This window comes from Cetorhinus maximus, chromosome 9 (genome assembly GCF_964194155.1).
Source record: "Cetorhinus maximus chromosome 9, sCetMax3.hap1.1, whole genome shotgun sequence".
In the NCBI taxonomy this organism is placed as follows: Eukaryota; Metazoa; Chordata; class Chondrichthyes; order Lamniformes; family Cetorhinidae; genus Cetorhinus; species Cetorhinus maximus.
The window spans coordinates 121103786-121125832 of NC_135887.1; the positions used below are offsets into that span (position 1 = coordinate 121103786).

The 22047-nt window shown below is 39.9% G+C and overlaps 1 protein-coding gene across 3 annotated transcripts in view; it reads left to right on the forward strand.

Moving 5' to 3' along the window:
- Positions 1-22047, forward strand: part of LOC144684984 (uncharacterized) — an 84266-nt gene that overhangs the window by 30556 nt on the left and 31663 nt on the right. For 2 of the 3 annotated variants that reach the window (XM_078549475.1, XM_078549476.1), the window contains exons 14-19: positions 1404-1548; positions 7951-8057; positions 12181-12304; positions 16196-16326; positions 20702-20811; positions 21466-21634. In XM_078549475.1, coding sequence (XP_078405601.1) covers positions 1404-1548; positions 7951-8057; positions 12181-12304; positions 16196-16326; positions 20702-20811; positions 21466-21634 — 786 coding nt within the window. The remainder of the gene's footprint in view (positions 1-1403; positions 1549-7950; positions 8058-12180; positions 12305-16195; positions 16327-20701; positions 20812-21465; positions 21635-22047) is intronic. The other variant, XM_078549477.1, reaches the window with a different exon arrangement.

The window sequence follows — 22047 nt, forward strand, 5'->3', positions numbered from 1 at the left end:
TGGGTGCATGTCCACAGTATGGTGGAGTGGATTGGTTAGAGTGTTACCTGGATTGTCTAAATAGTAAAGAGTGAAGTAAGGTTTAAGGAATATGAATGTTTTACTTGCTTCACATTTGCGGACGTTAACACATTAAAGACACTAAAGACAGTGGTGATTCCGTGTAAAATAGCCAGGGTAAACCATTTTATCAGCACAGATGTAGTATTCAGTGAAATACCCTTACCGTGAGTAAGCCATCAAATGAAATTAGATTTGAATCACAAGGCAATTTTTTTGTGAGAAATCTGTAGATTTAGAGTTTAAGTAATTAGAACATTATTGTATCCCCTTAACAAGACCTAACATTTCTAATCACAATGTTAAAGAAGTGTTGATGACATCAAGGTTTTGACTTCACCAAACGGTTTGGATTTTCTTAATACCAATCAGTATCCAATTTTACATTATTGTGGCTCGGCCTCATCCCAAATGAGGCCCTTAAATAGCCAATTGGCCACTTAAGGGCGCTGCCTGCCCGGCCTCAATTTGAGGCGGGCAGGTGTGAAATCTGGCTGGTGACCCTGCTCAGGCCTTAAATGGGAAGGGTGGGGTGCCTCTCTCAAGGGCCTCTGCCTCCTCGGGTACTTCCTCTCTGGCCTCTCTATCAGTCCCCAGCCACCCCTTCCCATCTCCCTGGGCCTCTCTTCCCCTTCCCACCATGATACCTCCAGCATTTACCTGGTCCTGGACTCTGGGACGTAGAATCTGGGGACTGCTTGTAGCCCCAGTCCTGGCCATTACTGCCACTGACGTTGCTGGGAATCCAGAGCTGCTGGCCTGTCAGATTGGCCAGTAGCTCCCCGAGATGGGACTTGTGCCCAAGTGAGGGATGGAAGTACCAGCTACAACCAGTTAACACTCCTTGCAATATTCACTGTAGGGCTGCTGTGATCATTGGGGATGAGTTCCGTGCCAACTCTTCTGGTGGCGGGGCAGGAAACCCCGCCATCAAAAAATCGTGTCCATTGATTTTAAAAGTAATAAAAATGCCTGTAATGCTGTCAGAAAACTACTGAATACCCACTCATTGCATCATTTTCAGCAGCAAATAATTGAAGACAGGATACTTTAGGAATGAATTAACTTCGGAAAGAAAAGTAACTTTATAGTCATAAGTGACAGCACTTGCAGAGGGATGCCATTCAGTTCATCACACCAGCATCAGTTTTGCTGCATTATTTTGAACCTGAGATCTGTTTGATGCATCGTTAACCAAATATGGCTGAGAGGCAACTGTGCACAATTATTACTCTTTTATCTAATGACCACATGCTCCCAATTCTAATGACGTTAACAAGAAGAATGTGTAATTGTTCAATTAGACTTATGGCTGACTGAACACTTGTGTAATGTCCCTGTAGACAAGTGAATCTGGGAGTGCTGAAGAGCTGCAGAGTCGTCTGCTTGAGTGGCAAGAAATGGTTTCTGAATCGGCACGAGGCCAAGCCAAAGAGGAGAGGGCTGTCATGGAATTACGGATGACACAAATTGAAGAAGAAAGAGAAGGTAAATTATGGAGCCGTATGGTTCTCCATTTGAACAAATTATATATTTTTTTAATTGCGAGTAATTTAACAGATAAATTATTCGAGTGAATGTTGTAGTTCAGTTGCATTTAAGGGCTTAGTTTCTTTTGTTAATTCTGGTTGAGGCACAGAATGTTTGTAGCTGTTTCAGCCAGAATTTATATGACACTGCGCTTGCATTGCCAAAATGTATTTTGACAACTACAAGATGGAGTGTTTGGTATATTAGCTGTTCCCAAGCAAAGCTTTCGGATCTCTTCAATCTCAGCATAGGGTTGTCGACTCTGGTCGGGCATATTTCTGAAGGTTTCATCGCATAACACCCAGCTTCCAAATACCCAGCCCCAAGCTCCTCCATTGGTCATCCAACATGCCAACTCTCGCAGGGTTTGCCTTTCTCCAACAATTGGAGAAGGAACAGGCCCCTCTTTCCTTGATTGGACGATTCTTGACCTGTTTTTTTCCCATCCCAGGGGTGGAAGGATGGTGGACGGGAAGCTGGGAGTTGGGCCTTGGGGGCATGAGAGGGTAGTTGGGGGAGGTATTGGGGGATGGTGGGGTTTGGTGGGGTGAGAGAAAGAGACCCATGGGGGCCAGGGAAGATGGGGAGGTGGTGTGATCCCGTGCGGGATCGAGGGGGTTAGTGCTATTGAAGCTAGAAGTGGTTTTAGTTCTAACTTTTTCTGGGTGACTATTTCTGTCAGACAGTTGGAACAATCTGAAGCTTGCAATTTAAATTGCATTTTTTGGATGGTTTCCAGTGCAGGGCAATTGCCCATCGGAAGTTTGAGCTTCCCGGGCAATTGCCACGCAATGCTTACCTGGGAACCTCCAGGGGAGGGTCCCCCAGTGCATCTTTGGGGTACCCCCCAGATACACTTCCCTGGAGCTCAGAAGTTACGGCCCATTATTTAATGCAACTTTGATTTTTCTCCTGTGTTACTTGGATCAATGTCCTGGCGATTAACCTTTAATTCTTGGAGACGCCAGGTAGTCTTGGAGAGATGGTAACTCTATCCTAGAGTTGTATTGCTGTACCTGCTCATAAGATGCAGCTTCTAAAATGAAAAAAACTAATGTGTTAAAAGTGAAGAATTTTTCTTATTAAATCAGAGTTCTGTTTGGAATGCAATAAGGGTGATATTTAAAGATCTGAACAAGTGCCATGATCATTCCAACAAATGACCTTTCATCATCCAGTTGACATGTGTGATTGAGCTCACTCATTATTGCCACGTTTGATGCTTGCACCATCTACTAATGACCTTCTCTGTCCCCATAAGATGCCCTATATTTAGAAAGGGAGAGCTGAATAAATGGAAAAAATTATACATACAATTACTTTTAAAAGTCCTTGTCTGAGGGATATTCATACAAATATAGTATTAATAAAGGAATAAAACTCGATGGATGAAAAAAATCTGTGCCAAATTGTGGTGTAGAGTGGCATGATTTATGTTCTGCTATTAGCCATATGCAAATCGCATAACTGAGACTGCATTTACACTGCAACTGTAGCTTGGGTCCAACCTGACTCCACAGCACAGAAGGATTAAAACTCCCTTGCTGGGAGAGGCTGACTTTGCTTAGCTCTCGTGCCAGGTCAAGCCTTGATTCTTCTTTTAACTAAAGCTTCTAAACGTTGATGCTAGTTACGCTGTAAGTGCAGTTGAATTAGAAATTTTGGTGGCGAGAATCTGACACTTGGGAGTATGCTACAAAAAGAACTGTCAAAATTACTGAGGTCCTTTAAATCATAAATAGTCATTTGAACTTGAAGAATGCATTGGCCTGAACGCATGCCTTTTTCTACAATTTGCTGCTTTATAGATGTTATGTCCTGTCTGCCAGTTCTGTTTCTGGGAAAATTGCTGCCATTGTGACTGCAGATGCTCCATATCATATGACAGGAAGTGCACAACATTTTGACACAAAACTAACGCTGTCATGGATAAACTTACTGGAAAATATAGTTTTACTGAGAATGCATTTAATCCAACCTGTTTTAGATTTTGTCACTTAGGGATATATTTTATCATAAAAACACAGCCTGATGGTAATCTTACTTAGCTTGTATAAAATGACCGTCAGCATCAATGGTGAGTGCAGTGGCTTCCAGTTATAAATTTCGAAAACCATCTGCACGGATAAAACTTTATTTACATAATTTAGAAGGATGCATTACAGTTTAAAGAGAAAAAATTTTTTTTTTTACAACTTAAATTCCATTTGCAAGTTCCAAAATCAATTTCGGGGGCAGACTACCAAACCTAAAAAAGCTGAGGGAATAAGATACAAAATGTTAGCTGTTGATAATGTAATTTCAAACTGAGATACTTTTGCCATTTCATCAAACACCATTAATACCCAGCAAGCCAGTTCCTAACTTAATGATGTTGAACTCTGGTAAGTAAGATTCCATTGTGTTAAATAGAAAATTCTAATAAAAATGCACACAAAGGATGAACTTGCAAGTATATTTAGTTACTTATCGTATTGGCTGTGCTTTCTAGTTGAGAGGTTTCCAGTCATTTACACTTTTGGAATAGTGATTTTTACATTGATCCATTGAAGATTGGGCACCTTTCCTGTTGCGGATGCCATTTTTGACCATTGAAAGTGCATAGTTAGGGTCTTCCATAAATCTGCATTACTGATTATTAGCAAGTGAAATTGGTGCAGAGGATATGTTAACACATGTGCTTTGACTATAAACAAGTACTGGAAACCAAACAGAGATGTACAGTCAAAGGATTAGCTTACAGTTTCCCCAGAACTGTTTTACACTGTATTATTGGATAGAAATTTTCCCATAATTTAACTTGTCTCATGTTTCTTTGCTTACTTTTTAAGTTTGGATTTTTTTTGCCTGTGTTTCAAATGTATCCATGGTGATATGATTTAGAAACTTTTGTAGATACATTTCTGAAAGAGATATGAAAAAAATTCTGTTTTAAATTGAGGAAAATCGATGAGTAGTTCCCTTTCAGTTGAGCATGACTTTGTTGATATTTCTTTTTCTTTACTGTTTCCCTGATGAGCACTCAGCGATTCCATCCACTTCCCCCTCCACTGCTCATGCAATTGTGATTTGGCCAGCCATAAAGAGCTTAGTTTCCCATCAGTTTTGTGCATGCAGGTTCATGTCACCATGTCCCATTCAGTGCACTGCAGGTTATTTCTAGCCTTTGAACTACTACCTGGAAATCATCAGTAGTGCACTTGAGAAGCTGTTGTGCTGTGACTTAATTGTTTTTAAACTGAACACTTGATGCTCAGAAATGCTGATGAACAATTTTCCATCAAAGACGGTTTGACTGATCTTTCTACCTTCATATGTAGGCCATTGTCTTCTCATGACGAATGTTTGGCCTAATTTGTATGAGATCATCTTGAATTATGTTGTTGTCTTTAATTGTTCCTTTGTTGCTTTGCATGCTGAGTCAAGATTGTTTCATCTGAATAGGACATCTTTAAGGTGCTCATTCTAAAAATCACAAAATGGATGCCAGAATCCTTTTGCATTAATATTTGTAAGTGAGTTAGGTAGCAGGTGTATTTGTGTATAATTTATATCCCACTCTCCCAATAACTATGCTATTCAACTGATTACTACTCTCTGAAGTGTTCTTATCCCTCATGAAGTCAAAAATCCCTTTGTTACTGACTGATAATGATTACTCTTCAAGCTGATCTGTCTGTGTCTTTATGCCAGTGACAATTATCCTGAGTGGTTTCCCCAAGGTAGAATTAATCACTTTCTGAATTGGAGGTAGTTCATTTTCACCAAATTTCTATAGGTCGTGATATGATATTATTAACTGATGGAAATATTGAACTTAACTTCATTTATAGAAGGAAAGTACTGCAAATGCTGGAAATTTGAAATAAAAACAGAAAATGCTGGAAAAGGCTGTAGGCTAGGCAACATCTGTGGGGAAAGAGAAACAGCATTAACATTTCAGGTTGATAATTTCTCATAAGAACTGTTACAGATGTAACAGGTTTTAACATGTTCACAGGCAGGAGAGGGCGGGGAAGAACAAAAGGTAAAATCTTTGAAAGGAAAGAAGGCAGGAGAGATTAAATAAGAAAAGGGATGATGGGGCAGTCAAAAGCAGATAGTAGTGGGACAAGTAAATAAACAAAAGGTTGGACTTATAGCAGAATAAGCTGCCTTCTGAAAAATTGGGGACAGTGAAATTGTTAAGTTCAGAAGGCTGTAAAGTGCCTAATTGAAAGAATTGAGAGATAAGGTGCTATTCCTCAAGCTTATGTTGAGCTTCATTGGAACATTGTAGGAGGCTGAGGGCAAGGAGGTCAGAGAAGGAGTGGGGCAGAGAATTAAAATTACAGGTGACCGGAAACTCGGGGCCACGTTTGGGGACTGAATGGAGGTGTCTTCAAAACAGTCACCCAGATTCTAAAAATCACAAAATGGATGGGAATGTTCCTTTTGCCAATCTGCTTTTGATCTCCCCAGAGACTGTTTTGAGAGCAGCGAGAGTCTACTAAATTGAAATAAGTTACAAGTAAATCACTGTTTAATTTGAAAAGAATGTTTGGGGCCCAGGGCATCATGAAGGGAGGATGTGAAAGGACAGGTGTTGTATGGAACGTGCTGTTGGAAAGAGACAGCTGTTGGGGACAATTGAGGGGGGTTGTGGAGCAAAGAGCCCCTTCAGAACGCTGGAAGAAGTGGGTGCGAAATATGTGCTTGGTGATGGCATCAAGCTAGAGGTGATGGAAATAATAAAGGGTGATCTGTTGAATGTGGTGGCTGGTGGGATAGAAAGTGAGTACCCTATTGTTGTTCTGGGAGGGAGGAGCAGGTGTGAGAACAAAAGTGGGGGAAATGGAATGGACATGGTTGAGAGTGCTGTTCACCATGGAGGAGTTGAATTCCGTGTTGAAGAGAAAGGAAGACATATTGAAAGTGCTAGTATGAATGGTGGCATCATCAGAGCAGATGCAATGGAGATGGAAAAAACTGGGAAAATGGGTTAGAATCCTTTCAGGAAGCAGGGTTTGAAGAAGTGTGCTCAATGTAGTCCTTGGAGTCAGTCAGCTTATAGTGATTTGAAACTTAATTTTTAACACCTTAAGTAGAAAATGAAATACGCTTAATAAATGAAAAGCAGCAAGTTTTTATCAGTAATTTCATTGTATTTCCTATTTTAGGCAAGAGGATGGATGTGAACTGGCAGTTAAGTTTCTTTCATGGACTGTGAAGCCTGAGCAAATGATGAGATGTTCAGCCAAAAACAGTTTCCCCATATTGTTTCAAGGGAATTGGTATATGTTTTACTTGAAAGTAAATGATTTCCAATCCCACACAACACTCTCTGAACAAATAGATGTGATGTGTAACTTGTTGCCAGGCTTCTTTCAGTCCCAGTATGTTACTGAGAGCCAAGTCTCTGAGTGCCAATGGGTGATTCACCCAGCAGTGCTTCACTTCTGCCTCCCATTTGAACTCCCTTGGTTTGAGGTGATTACGAATGGTTTAATGTATTTTGCGTTATTCAATGTGCAGTTACTGAGATTTTAAGCTTAAACTACAGCTGTTATGTGTGCAGCAAAATTGAATGCAGATATGCAAATTAAAGTATACTTATTCAGAAGCAGATACAAACCATACAACTAAAAAGTACAAAGTTTGGTTAGTTTACATTCCTTGGATTAAGTAAAGATTCTAATCAGTTTTTAACAGTTTCTGCTATATTAAAAATCTAATTAAGCTCCATATATTTTGTAGTTAAAGTGGAATTTCTTATTCAACCAGGACTTTGGAGATAAAATATAATAATAAACAATAAAGTTGTTTTAATCCATAGTGGCTAAATATTCAATTCTAAATTTGCTATTTATGTTACAACATCATTTGGTTAATTAACTTTTCAATAAGGGTGTGAGCGGCAGTGGGTTGCCGGTGGTGGGGGAAATCAAAAAATATTTTCTTACTTTAATTGCATTGTTAACTGAAGAGATATAATACAGTATCTTGTGTTTTTGCTTCACTCAATGTAAATTAAATGCCAAATATAACAGCACTGCTATGATTTTGAAACCTAAATCAGTGCATAAATTAGTTTTAGTGTTACGTGTTCCTAGAATACCAGTCTGAAGTCAACTTTGTTACTGCTTGAACGCTTTAGGAATTAATATATCAGTAAACTATGTAGAACGCTAACGCGACTGAATCTGAAACAATCATTTTACTTTGGGGAAGTCACAAGGTAGTGAACAGTCACTTGGATCTAATCAGTGTGCGGTGTGTGTGCGTGTGTCTGTGTTCATGCTGTCTGTCTGAATGACTTGTCTTCCTGTGGCACAAAACTGATTGAGGATGACTGGTTCTTTCCTGGCTGCTCTGATCCAGCTTTGGTCTCAGGACAGCAGGAGCTGGAGGAGGAACTGGTGCAACTTCGAAGACTAGGACAACGCCAAGAAAGGAAGGAACACGTCACAGACTGCCAAAAGCTCGAGGTATGTAATGAGGCTGATAGCTATTCTTGGAATTTAAATTTCTATCTTTTATGTGAAGTTTTACGTACAAAATCTCCTTCCATTTTGCATTTCATTGCTATATTTTGTTTTTAAGCTTTGCAAAGATTGAATAAAGTAATATTCACTTTGAGAAAGTAGATGTTAACCGACATATGCTGAAGTGAAATGCAAATAATCGTTTGGTATTACAGAACTTGAGTATTGCTGAAAAAAGAGACATATCTAAGCTTTTTGTCTTGCACTCATCAGGACAATCACAAGAATACGAATATAAGGGGGAAAACAGCAATTTATACTGTATGTGAAAAGAGTGCTGATTAGTTAGCAAGTAGCATTGCCATGGAGAATGCACCACTGATTGTGACTGATGGTTAATGTGCTAAGAATCCCACAGCCAACGGATCAGATCTAAGATCTGCAGCCCTTCTATATCCATTCGTGAATGGTGGTGGGAAATTAAACAACTTACTGGAGGAGAAGGCTTCACAAATATCCCCATCCTCCATGATGGAGGAGCCCAGTACATCAGTGCCAAAGACAAGGCTGAAGCATCTGCTACAATCTTCAGCCAGAAATACCAAGTGGATGATCCATCTTGGCCTCATCCGAAGGTCCCCAGCATCACAGATGTCAGTCTTCAGATGACTCGATTCACTCCATGTGATATCAAGAAATGGCTGAAGGCACTGGATACTGCAAAGGCTATGGGCCCTGACAACATTCTGGCAATAGTCCTGAAGACTTGTGCTCCAGAACTTGTCGCACCCCTAGCCAAGCTGTTCTAGTACAGCTATAACACTGGCATCTACCCGGCTATGTGGAAAATTGCCCAGTTATGTCCTGTACACAAAAAGCAGGACAAATCCAATCTGGCCAATTACCGCCCTATCAACCTACTCTCCATCATCAGTAAAGTAATGGAAGGGATCATCAACAGTGCTATCAAGCGGCATTTGCTTAGCAATAACATGCTCACTAGCGCCCAGTTTGGGTTCTGCCAGGGCCACTCAGCTCCTGACCTCGTTACAGCCTTGGTTCGAAGATAGACAAAAGAGCTGAACTCCTGAGCTGAGGTGAGAGTGACTGCCCTTGACATCAAGGCAGCATTTGACTGAGTGTGGCACCAAGGAGTCCTAGCAAAACTGGAGCCAATGGGAATCGGGGAAAGCTCTCCACTGGTTGGAGTCATACCTGGCACAAAAGAAGATGGTCGTGGTTGTTGGAGGTCACTCATCTCCACTCCAGGCCATCCCTGCAGGAGTTCCTCAGGGTAGTGTTGTCGGCCCAACCATCTTCAGCTGCTTCATCAATGACTTTCCTTCCATTATAAGGTCAGAAGTTTGGGATGTTCGCTTATGATTGCACAATGTTCAGCTTCATTCGCAACTCCTCAGATACTGAAGCAGCCCATACCCAAATGCAGCAAGACCTGGACAATACCCAATCTTGGGCTGACAAGTGGCAAGTAACATTTGAGCCACACAAGTGTTAGGCAATGACCATCTCCAACAAGAAAGAATCCAACCATCGCCCCTTGATACTCAATGGCATTATCATTACTGAATCCCCCACTATCAACATCCTGGGGGGTTACCATTGACCAGAAGCTGAACTGGACTAGCCATTTAAATACTGTGGCTACAAGGGCAGGTCAGAGGTTAGGAATTGTGCGACAAGTAACTCGCCCCCGGTCTCCCCAAAGCCTGTCTGCCATCTACAAGGCACAAGTCGGGACTGTGATTGAATACTCCTCACTTGCTTGGATGAGTGCAGCTCCCACAACACTCAAGAAACTTGACACCGTCCAGGACAAAGCAGCCCATTTGATTGGCACCACATCCACAAACATTCACTGTCTCTCCACCACTGATGCACAGTAGTAGTAGTGTGTACCATCTACAAGATGCACTGCAGAAATTCAACAAGGGTCCTCCGACAGCACCTTCCAAATCCACAACCACTACCACTGAGAAGGACAAGGGCAGCAGATAGATGGGAACACCACCTGGAAGTTCCCCTCCAAGTCACTCACCATCCTGACTTGGAAATTATTTCCTGTTCCTTCGCTGTCGCTGGGTCAAAATCCTGGAACTCCCTTCCTAACAGCACGGTGGGTGTGCCTACACCACATGGACTGCAGCGATTAGAAAGGCAGCTCACCACCACCACCACCTCAAGGGCAACTAGGGATAAGCAATAAATGTTGGCCCAGCCACCGAAGGCCACATCCCGTGAATGAATAATTTTTAAAAATTACACTGGCAACCAAGTTAAGATTGTCTGTCAGGCTTGCAATGTGGCGCATTAGCGAGTACTGGAAGCTACATATATTAATACATAGAGCCCTGTTCTTTCCAGACAGAAAGAACATGTACATACATTGCGCCTGTTTCAGTTAAACAGAACAAGTGACAGCCATTCGCTGACTCATTCCTCAGAGCAATGCCTTGACCATAAGATGTAGGAGCAGAACTAGGCCATTAGGCCCATTGAGTCTACTCCGCCATTCAATGAGATCACGGCTGAACTGCTAATTCTCAACTCCACTTTTCTGCCTTTTTCCCGTAACCCTTGATTCCCTTACTGATTAAAAATCTGTCTATCTCAGCTTTGAATATACTTAACAACCCAGTCTCTACAGCCCTCTGGTAAAGAATTCCACGGATTAACAACCCTCTGAGAGAAGAAATTCCTCCTCATCCCTGTCTTAAATGGGAGACCCCTTACTCTGAGATTATGCCCTCTGCTCCTAGGCTCTCCCACAAGGGGAAATAACCTCTCAGCATCTACCCTGTCAAGCTCCCTAAGAATCTTGTATGTTTCAATAAGGTCACCTCTCATTCTTCTGAACTCCAATGAGTACAGGCCCAACCTACTCAACCTCTTCTCATGAGAAAATCCTTCCTGGGATCAACCTAGTGAACCTTCTTAGGACTGCCTCCAATGCATCTTTCTTTAGATAAGGGGACCAAAACTGTTCATAGTATTCTAGGTGTGGTCTAACTAGTGCCTTGTGTATTCTTAGCAAGACTTCCCTATTTTTATACTCCATTCCCTTTGAAATAAAGGCTAACATTCCTATTACTTGCTGAACTTGTATTGCTCTATTGCCTTTAATATCCTAGTATGCAACCCATCAGATCCAGGTGACTTATCAGCCTTTAGCCCCATTAATTTCCCTAGTACTTTTCCTCTAGCGATACTTATTGTATTTATTTCCTCCCCCACTTTTGCCCCATGATTATTTAGTATTTTTGGTATGCTATTAATGTCTTACCAATCAGGGTCAAACTGCATGGTTTAAATTTCAAACAATGTTAGGCAGTTAACTGTCAGTTACTATCAGTGTAATTCTCCATGGTAATGCCACTTGCCAACCAATCAGCACTCTCTATGCATACAGTATAAATTGTTCTTTTTCCCCTTATATTGGTATTCTTGTGAGTATCCTGATGAGTGCAAGTCAAAAAGTTTAGACGTCTTTTTTTTCAGCAACTTGAAATGCCTTTAACTTTTACTCTGTTAATTTTCAGTGCTTCATTCTAAGTTAGAATCAGCTGACTTGTCTGATACAATGGGAAAGGGCTGTTCAGTTTTTTAATTGAAGCATGCTTTCGGAAACGCGCTGCAGAATCTGGAACGCAAATAACATTCAGTGATAGTAATTCTGCTAACCTTGCTTCTTTCTGTATAAATATTCAGATGGCTCTACCAGTGACCTGGTACAGGCACAATGGGCAACATGGCTTCCTTCTCTGCTGTATCATGCTATGATTCTATGAAGCCATCAAGTTTCAATCATAGTTCTCCTGCTTGCAATGAAACCAGCAATGGCAATCCGTTTCAGAAAGTGTGTGGACCATTTAAGTGCAATACCTAACTAAATCAAAAAATCTATAATATACCTCTGAAGCTGGAGATCTGTTTTATTTGATGTTGAGTTTTTTTTTATAACTGAGGAACTATAGTTGGAAAGTTTAAAATGTTGACATTCCAGTGTCTGGTGTCCAGTTGAGGAAGGGGTATAGAGTAAAGTGCAATAGACAACTATTTTGTAAATTGCATCTGCAAACAAGTAAATGCAATGTTGTTTGTTTTTTAGGGTGACTATGAATATGATGAGAAACAGCATTTTGAAGAACCAAACATTAGTATGGATAGCGCTGACAACACTGAAGGGGAGAACTTGGGAGGTTTGTGGCCAGAGTACAGTTCCCATCATACAGGTGTGATACCCACTAGACGGTTATTGAAAGCGTGCACAGCACATTAATTTTGTGGTGCTTTTTTAAAATCTTCACAGTTTTTGTTTAAATAACCCATTTTGTTTATTGGCACATTCTAACCTTGGTCAGCATTGTTTGGATTTTTGTTTTCTCCCCCTCTGAAATTTGCACCATTGAAATAATTTGACATCCATAATATAAAAAGCATGTGCGTGCTGGATGAACTGGCTAGTTTTCTTTCCAAGGTATCATCTGACCCAGTGTTTAAGTCTTCAGATCAGGGACCCCACTGGTTTCTTAACTGCAAAGTTACATGACAGGGGAGTTGAGAATTAATCCAAAAACTGACTATTCCTGACTTCCTTCTGTGATCTGGTACAAAATTAGTAGTCCAAAATATATTGCTCAACAAATATTATAGATGACTGTTTTATAAAACGTAACAGCTAAAGGTTAACGATTGTAGGCAACGAGTTAAGTTGCAGCACAAGTAATGTTAGAAATACGCTGCTCTTGGGTGCATCATCACTGTAGCTTTTTGTTGTCAATCTGCAAACAGTTTGCTTAGTGTACTATTACACATTCTGACCCAGGTGTTACGCAAGCCTGCACACGTTCTGACCCAGGTGTTAGTACAAATCTGTAAATGTCAGGTGAAAGTTACTCCCTTTAGCAAATGCATAAAATGGGAAGGAGTGGATCCTGACGATTCTTACAATTGCAATTATTGACATAAAATTGGGCAGGGTGTCTGACAAATATTTTAAGTGTAATGGAATTCAGCCATTATTAGTGTTAGGTGTTTCCCTCTGACATTGTTTGCATACAAAAAAATGGCCTCTTCCTCTAACTTTCTGTTTTTTATGTTGCACTCTCCCTGTTCTTGTCTTTTTTCTCTCTCGCACATACGCACATGCACACATACATGCACATGTGCACACACATACTTCCTTTAACATATTTTCTCTTTTCTATCTCTGTTCTTGATATTTGCGGTTAAAATGGTGTAGGAGAGATGGAGGTGGCAAGGAACAGATTTCTAAATTTTGATCTTTTTCCCTTCATTCCCTCACTATCTCCCATGCCCACCAACACAGATTCCTACCTTCAACCCCATTACAATTCATAACAAAAACGGAATTAGCTGGAAAAACTCAGCAGGTCTGGCAGCATCGGCGGAGAAGAAAAGAGTTGACGTTTCGAGTCCTCATGACCCTTCAGCAGAACTGAGTATAGTTAGGAGAGGGGTGAAATATAAGCTGGTTTAAGGTGGGGGGGAGGGGGGAGAGAAGTTGAGGGGGGTGGGTGGTTGTAGGGACAAGAAAGCAGTGATAGGAGCAGATAATCAAAAAATGTCATAGACAAAAGGATCAAAGAGGTGTTGAAGGTGGTGATATTATCTAAGAAAATGTGCTAATTAAGAATGGATGTCAGGACACTCAGGGTACAGCTCTAGTAGGGGTGGGGTGGAAAGACTGACAAGGTATTAGTTGTAGATTTAAAAATAATAGAAATAGGTGGGAAAAGAAAAATCTATATAAATTATTGAAAAAAACAAAAGGGAGGGGGAAGAAACGGGGTGGGGATGGGGGGAGGGAGTTTAAGATCTAAAGTTGTTGAATTCAATATTCAGCCCGGAAGGCTGTAAAGTGCCTAGTCGGAAGATGAGGTGCTGTTCCTCCAGTTTGCGTTGGGCTTCACTGGAACAATGCAGCAAGCCAAGGACAGACATGTGGGCAAGAGAGCAGGGTGGAGTGTTAAAATGGCAAGCGACAGGGAGGTTTGGGTCTTTCTTGCGGACAGATTGCAGGTGTTCTGCAAAGCGGTCGCCCAGTTTGCGTTTGGTCTCTCCAATGTAGAGGAGACCGCATTGGGAGCAACGAATGCAGTAGACTAAGTTAGGGGAAATGCAAGTGAAATGCTGCTTCACTTGAAAGGAGTGTTTGGGCCCTTGGACAGTGAGGAGAGAGGAAGTGAAGGGGCAGGTGTTGCATCTTCTGCGTGGGCATGGGCAGTTTGCTCAGTTGGTTTATGATTGGACTGGTTGTTCACTTGCGGACCTGCCTTAGTCACCCAAAGTAATGTTGCAAGTTCATTCCCTTTTCTAAATCATCCTATTATAACCTTGACGGTAAGCACAACTGAGCTTCCTCTTCTCATGAAAAACACCCTCCCCATTTTCTTACAAAAGCCAAATGTGAGAAGCTTATATATTTATTTGGTTCAGCTGTTTGGTTACCTCAACCCCCTTCTTTTGCTACTTACACAGCCTCCATCCTCATCCTTACCTTGGCCCTTTATCACTTTGCATCTTCTCTATCATCTCTCAGGCTCTCTCCAAACTCATCCTCTCATCAGGAAACTGTTCCTACTTGGCCTAATTCCTTCAGTGGCTCTCTCTCTTCTGACTATTTGTCCTTCCCCTTCTTCCACCAATCAATAATGCCATCATCACTCCTTTCCACAAAGAAAACCTGAATCTTGTCCTTCCATCTGCCAACTTATTTCCATCCTCCACTTTCTCTTAAGCTCTGACATGGGTTGTTGCTCCCCAGCTCCATATCCTGTTTTCCTCATTACTCCTGCCACTGCTCTCGATTCATTTTGTTTTATTTCTTAATTCTGTTTATTTCCTGCACTGTTTATGATTCTCTGATTTTTTTTCTCTCTCTCTCTCTCTCCTCATACACCGCTTTTTTCTCTTTGGACTCCTTTGTTTCTATGTCTATTTAGTCACTCCCATCATCTCTCTCACCTCATCCTCCTTAAGAGGTGATGAGGAGGTTTCTGAAATCCAGGATTTTGAGAGTTTCTGCATGTAGTGTGCAGCATGAGACATCATTTACCACATATTCATATTGGCGCGATATGAATAGTGTAACATCAAAATTTGCACTTATTTCTGGCTTGCATATTTCTGTGTTCATAGAATGTGTGAAGCAAAGTTAAGCATTGTTGAATATCTAATTTAAAATCATTTAGCACATGAACATAATCCAGAATATACAAAAATAAATGGTTGGATTTTGCTTTCAGCAGCAAACCAACAGCACCAGCTGTTCATTACACTTGGGCTTGCCCACAGAATTTCTATAGAATTTTTCATGGGAACTTACTCTGCATGGGATTTGAACCTATGTGAGCAGGACAGACAACCATATAATTTATTTAACCAAACAGATTGAAGAATTATTAACGAGCAGTGCAGAGTTTGAATCAGAAAGTCTCAGAATGTTTACTTCAAACCAGGAACAGAAAGCGAAATAAAAATAGGGAAAGAAAGATGGGATTAAGCGAGAGAGATGAAAGACAAAAAAGAACATGTAAAACAAAATTTACTTTTTTAAATCCCCAACCAGAGTTAAAATCTGAACGAATGAGACTGCACACTTCTAAGAGTTAATTTTCGGTGTCAGGGGAGTTGTTTGGCAGTAATTAAAACTGATCATGCCATTAAAAATTTACTTACACTAGAATGGACAAGCCCTAGCCTTTTCTGGCCTATTTAGTGGGTATCCATCATGTTAAGTACTGCAATTTCACGCCATTCCTTGTGTGTTAATGCAGAGTCTGGGTGGTATGGCACAGCTTCTGGAGGAGCAGGGCAATTTGGACAGCAACTTCTTGATTTCCATGTTTAACTGCACATGTAAAATTGTTGGAAGTTGCAGTCCACTTAATGCTTTAACAACGGAAAATGCTGATGGCTTCACCGTTAGTTCTACAGCAAAATCTGGCCCAAAGTTTTCGATTAAATATAGTTTGAGAAGGATAATATATTAGTATTATTAGTCTTTTTAACAAGTGATTTAAAACTTGAAACCCACAATGATTTTCTTTAGTTTAATTTTTATTCCCACACTTTGCAATAATGCAGTTATAATTATACAGGATTGAGGGCAGTTGTTGAGGAGCTAGAACTGGAACGGAACAGCCTACAGGAACAAATCCTAGTATTGGAGGAGCGCTGTCAGGACTTGGAGGACAAAGCACAGCTCCGTACCAGAGTAGAATTCCACCAGGTAAGGGTGAGAAGGGTGTGCACTTCCCAGTTTCGAGATTAGTTTGATGTAAGACAGTTATTGTAATGGAACATAGAAATGTTGTTTGATAAATATAGTTTTTTTAAAAAACTTTTGAGCTCATTAGCAAATGATGTTCTAAAGTGTTTGATGATTAAGGCTTGTATGTGTTTGGTGGTCACATCGGTAATATTTTATATCAACCTTTATAATAAGATCATGTGTCTGGCCTGTTTATTTTTAAAGAAATTTATTACTGCATCACTCGATTACAAAATTGTTGACCTAAACAAGTTAAGCAAATTAATTTTTCTTTCAATTTTATTTCGAGAATTAACCTATTTGGAAGTTTGGAATACATGATCAGCAGAACATTTGAATAACCCCTGTCTTCTGTTTACCTACAGAGATGGAGTTGTAAATTTTCTGCATGCCGATGCCATTTCATATTGTGTTATAAGTTTCTCGTCGGGATATAAAGCCCAGATCAAAACTCTTGGATTAATCCCCAAGGTTGACCTTTTGAATCTTGTTAAACCTTTGATCATGAAACTATGAAAATAATTAAATACAAGGATCTAGTAACAAAGCCTTCTAATACAGGTGACCTTTGGTGTGTGTGAAGAGGGGCAGCTACTGAGGGTTCCCCAGGTGTGTTTGCCCACGATTCACTTTTGAGGTGATGAATAACAGTTCCAGTGTATACTTGGTCATGTACTGTCAGGTCTGGTTTCTATATATATGTAGGCATTCTGTCTAAGTTTGGTTTTTAATTTGTGTCACTGTGTTGTGGTTTTATGTGACTGCATCAAGAAGGCCAAATATGACAGGACTTGCTGGTGGGAAATACCCTGAATAATGAAAAGGGAATAAAAATCAAATGATAAGTGTCTAAAACTTCAACATGTATAAAAAAGCTCTTTTAAAATGTTCAGAATAGATAAGTATACTGTGTAGTAGTACATAGTTGCCTCACAAACAGAAAATGTGACAACTAGCATCCTATTTTGAAAAACATTTCATGTTCTTCTCTATTTATCAACTACAGTCACCTAAGGTCTAAAGTATTGTATTATAGATCAGCCTTTACCTGACTGACTGATGGAATAGGCTTACTAGGTTGAATGGCCTACTCCTGTTCACATATTCTTAGATTAACGTTGGCGGTTGCAAAAACCAACATAATTAAATTTTAGAGACACTCTTGCCGAAGTAAACAATTTTATCAAATGTTACATTTTTCATCCAAAGATCCCTTTTAAACAATCCTTATAAAGAAAAAAACTGGTAAAGGTATATTTTAGAATTACTTTGCCCTAAAGAGTGTCAAACTTAAAAAAGACCCCATTTGTAAAATGCACATTCTTGAAAACATCTTACAGCAAAAATTAATCTATAATACAAGCTTTAAGTTTCAGTCAAGAGAATTTTCAATTTACGTTCGAATTTTGCTTTTGAAGAAGCAGCATAGACCGTAATTCATATGTTTACAAAGTCTTTTTGAATAAAATTTCTTTTTTGTAACTTTGGATAAATAAGTATTTTCTCCCAATTATGTTGAATGGCTGTATTGTCCCAATTTTGCACCATTTTTAGTACAGAACTGCATCCCATATATTTTCTCTCGTTGTCAAGGAATTGGTTTCAATGTAAGAATCTGCAGTAAATATTGAGCACAGCAGGTGGAGCAAATGTGAAGAGGATAAATTTGTAAAGTATCAGATATTCCAAATGACAAAGTTTCACATCTCTGGGATATCAAATAATGATTTTCCATTTGTATAAAAATAAGAAAAGACCCAAGTTAATTGTAGAATTGCTGAACGAATCAAGGGGCACATTGAGAGTAGATTTAAAATAAAATACTGTTTTGTCAGTCAAATGTTGTATTCGTTCAGTTTCTAACATTGTTTGAAACCACATTAAATTATTTGTAGGTAGTAGCCTAATTCATAGAATGATGCAGCACAGGAGACCATTCTGCCTAACCTACCTGTGCCAGCTCTTACAGTTACCCAATTAGTCCCACACCCTGCTCTTTCCCCAAAGCCCTGCAAATTTCTCCCTTTTCTTAGCTGTATTTAAGCTGTTTCTGTATTGCATTTCATGAGGTGTTCATGCTGTCAGCTTCCTACACCAGAATGGATTCACGACAGGATTCACAAAGGCTTGCCACTGGTAAAACTTGGTGAAAACTTTCTCTTCTGTTGACTGATCTCAACTCTGGCGAGCCTAAATGGGATTACAGCTAAAGGTGTGAGGCATTTGTGTTGAGAAGGCAGCACTAACAGCCCACTAAATCAAATGTGAAGGCAGCTTTAGAAAACATTAACTAGTGAGCAGTGTTACTGTTCAATCCTCTGCCTATAGTGAGATCAGGTAAATGCTATGCAGACTGTCGGCATGTGTGTAGGAAATAGCCAGACTGTGCAAGGAAAGCAGAATAATAAGGCAGTGAGAGGCTGCAATTGTCTAATGTTTTATAGCTAGGTCATTTGCTTAAAGGTTTTTGTTATATCCTGTGGGATCTAGGAGGTGATTAGCCTCTGCAGTTAGTGACTCAGCCACTCAATAACACCATAAGAACATAAGAAATAGCAGCAGGAGTAGGCCATTCGGCTCCTCAAGCCTCTTCTGCCATTTAATAAGATCATAGCTGATACGATTGTGGCCTTAACTCCACTTTCCTACCTGCCCTCCTCCCCTCCCCCCAAAACCTTTGCCCTTGTAGATCAAAAATCCATCTGATTTAATCTTGAATGTTTTCAATGATCCAGACCCCATCCCTCTCTGAGGTAGAGAATTCCAAAGATTAATAATCCTGTCAGAGAAGAAATTCCTCCTCATCGCCGTCTTAAATGGGAGACCCATTATTTTGAAGCCATGCCTCCAATTCTAGATTTCCCCATGATCTCCCTGTCAAGCCCCCTCAAAATCTTTTATGTCTCAATAAGATCACCTCTTATTCCACTAAACTCCAATCACTGTAGATGCAGAGCATACCATTTTCCCACCATCCGTGGAGGCAAATTATCCATGCCTGAATGACCATCAGATAGACCCTATGCCTAAAAATTATGACAAAGTGAATAATTCAGATACTATAGCATTATTTTCATGATCTTAAAGAGTGTCAAAGGAATTGAGAAGAAGGAAATTGTAAAGCAGCTGACCTTCTAAGTAATGGTCAGGCCCTGCTATTCTAACAGTGAAATTTGTATTCCTGTTTCCAGCTGAAAGCAAGATGGCTAGCTGTGAACTAGCCTGCTTTTTTTAGTAACAAATTTGTGGCCTTCTGGTGAAGTGACCATCTTGGTATAGACAGTGCTGCTTAGAAAGCTGCTTAAGTGTTTACCTTTCCGCAAAAGCACGCAGCTATGCATCAGTGCTGGATTTCTTCATCCTTACAGGGAATGAAGTTACTTTGACACCCCCCCCCCCCCCGCCCCCCCGGCCCAGAGGATGAATCCTTGTACCTTGGCAGGCCTTGTCCATACCAGTCCTAATATTCCCTGTATCTGAAATAAATATAATGAGCCTCCATTAAATTCCAGTCTCTTTGCATGCCTTCACCTCTTTCAAGGTTTAAGATAATCTGTGTTTCTTTATCCTGTATGTAAACTCCTTAGACAGTCAAGGAAGCATCTTGTTTGTGACAGAACATGGAGACTGTAAGGGTGATTTTGCAGTTGGGAACTCCTAGCAGGAAGCAATGCTTGCTGGCAGTGCACTTTGGAAAATTCATCAATGAATGGACAATCAGCAGTGTGTCTGTGATTTCCTGAGGTACGCCTCCAATGAATGCTAGAATCACAGGTTCACCCCCAATATGCATTATTTAGTACAGCATGAGAAAGGAAAGTTTTGTGGTGAGTCAGGTAGCAAAAATTTGTTCCTCTCTCCAGAAAACTTTTTGGTTTGGTGAACGCTCAAGGAAGGTAGAGGAACACAGAAGAACAAGAGTGCCCCTCAGTGTCCGCCATTACATTTCTTAAACCAGAAACGTGAAACCATAGATGCAAAGAAGTGGACTTTATAGAAATTGAAGACGTGACTGTCTATATGTTTGTTATTGTGCCTGTGTTTTATCTTTTAAAATGTGCGGTTGTACATTTTGCAATGTTGAAAAATGATGCAGTAAATCATATTAAACTTTTGAAATTACTCAGCCACATTACTAATGAGCTGATGCTATACAAATTAATGGAGTTTGATAATATTTGAAAGATTATGTTTTGTAGTCTCAGTTTTTGTTTCTCCAAAGTAAAATGTAGTGTGAAAAGTTAAATTCTGAACCTGTTACTGTGCATCAAAGAAAGCATGAGAAATACAGAATCTTGTCTGCAAGTCCACTAAAAACTCTTCCTTCCTGTAGAATGAATGTGAACGCTTGCAAAATCAACTGTCCTTTGTGCGAAGTCAGCAAAGCCGTGATTCTGAGCAACACCAGCATCATATTTCCAGTTTAAATGAGCAGTTGAAAGGGTAAGAACATTAACCTCTATATTTTAGGTTGATGTGGAATGCAGGAGTTGTTAAGATTTGAATTTCCAGAGGTTGAATTTTTTTTTTCCTCAATTGTGGGTATTAGCCATCGGCATTCTGCTCACCCCATTGAGAGTCTAACCCATGTTGGTTGGTTCTGGAGAAATCTAATGTCAATTATTTGCTAAAAATGGTGTCAAGTTGTTGCAAATAGGTCTCCTGCTTGAATAAAAATGATGGGGAAGGTCATTTTATTTTGCCCAACGAAAGGTTTTTCATTCCTCATGTCAGACCTCTTGTTGGCCAAGTTTGGAACAAAGACGCCAGCATTTTTAAATGGGTGTGCTAAGATAAGGGTTACATATGTCGAACCAGTGAGTATGCTTTTTATTTGTTTCCTTTTTATTGCTAATTATCTTAAATCTGTGCCCTCTGGTTACCAACCCACTTGCCAGTCAAAGCTGCTTCTCTTTACTTCCTCGACCAAAACCCCATATAATTTTGAACAATCTCCCTTTAATCTTCTCTGCTGTAAGGAGAACAATTCCAGCTTCTCATTGTCTTTACTGTCCTCTGTATTGTGTGTAATATAACAAAACTTTAAGAAATGCAACCTGTTGTGAATTATTGTTTTATATTGACATTGATTTCTAGAGTCATGGACAAAAAAGACGTCCTGGAAAATTCACTTGTGGAAAAAGAACAAACGCTGGCAGAAGCCTTGGCAAAACTGGCACAGATGGATAAATTAAAGGAATCCCTGGAAGCCCAGAAAATAATCAACCAAGACCTTACAGAAAAACTATTGCATACTGAGGAAAATGTAAGTATTCTAACATGGCCATGTACTGCTATATGATTACAGAGTGAAACCTGGATTGATGAACTGAATCCTTTAGAAGCATAAATCTGTGTTTATCTTTCAATTGGCAAGCTGTTTATATTGAAGAAAGAGAAAAAGATCTTCTGTTTGATTCTAGATTGGTCCGAGATTGTGCCTTCAATCCACTTCTTTTCTGTGATCAGTATCCCCTTTCAAACTTAAACGTTCTAGAACATTCTCAAATGTGAGATGTGCTATATAACTAAGTTGCACTCCAAAATTACATTTGTAACGTAATTCCTTCGATTGCCTACAAAATGTTATCCCTCTTTACTTTCATATCCTCATGATAGAATTGTATATTTTGTTATTTAAGACTCATTGTGCAAAAAGGAATTTAATTGATTTGCTTA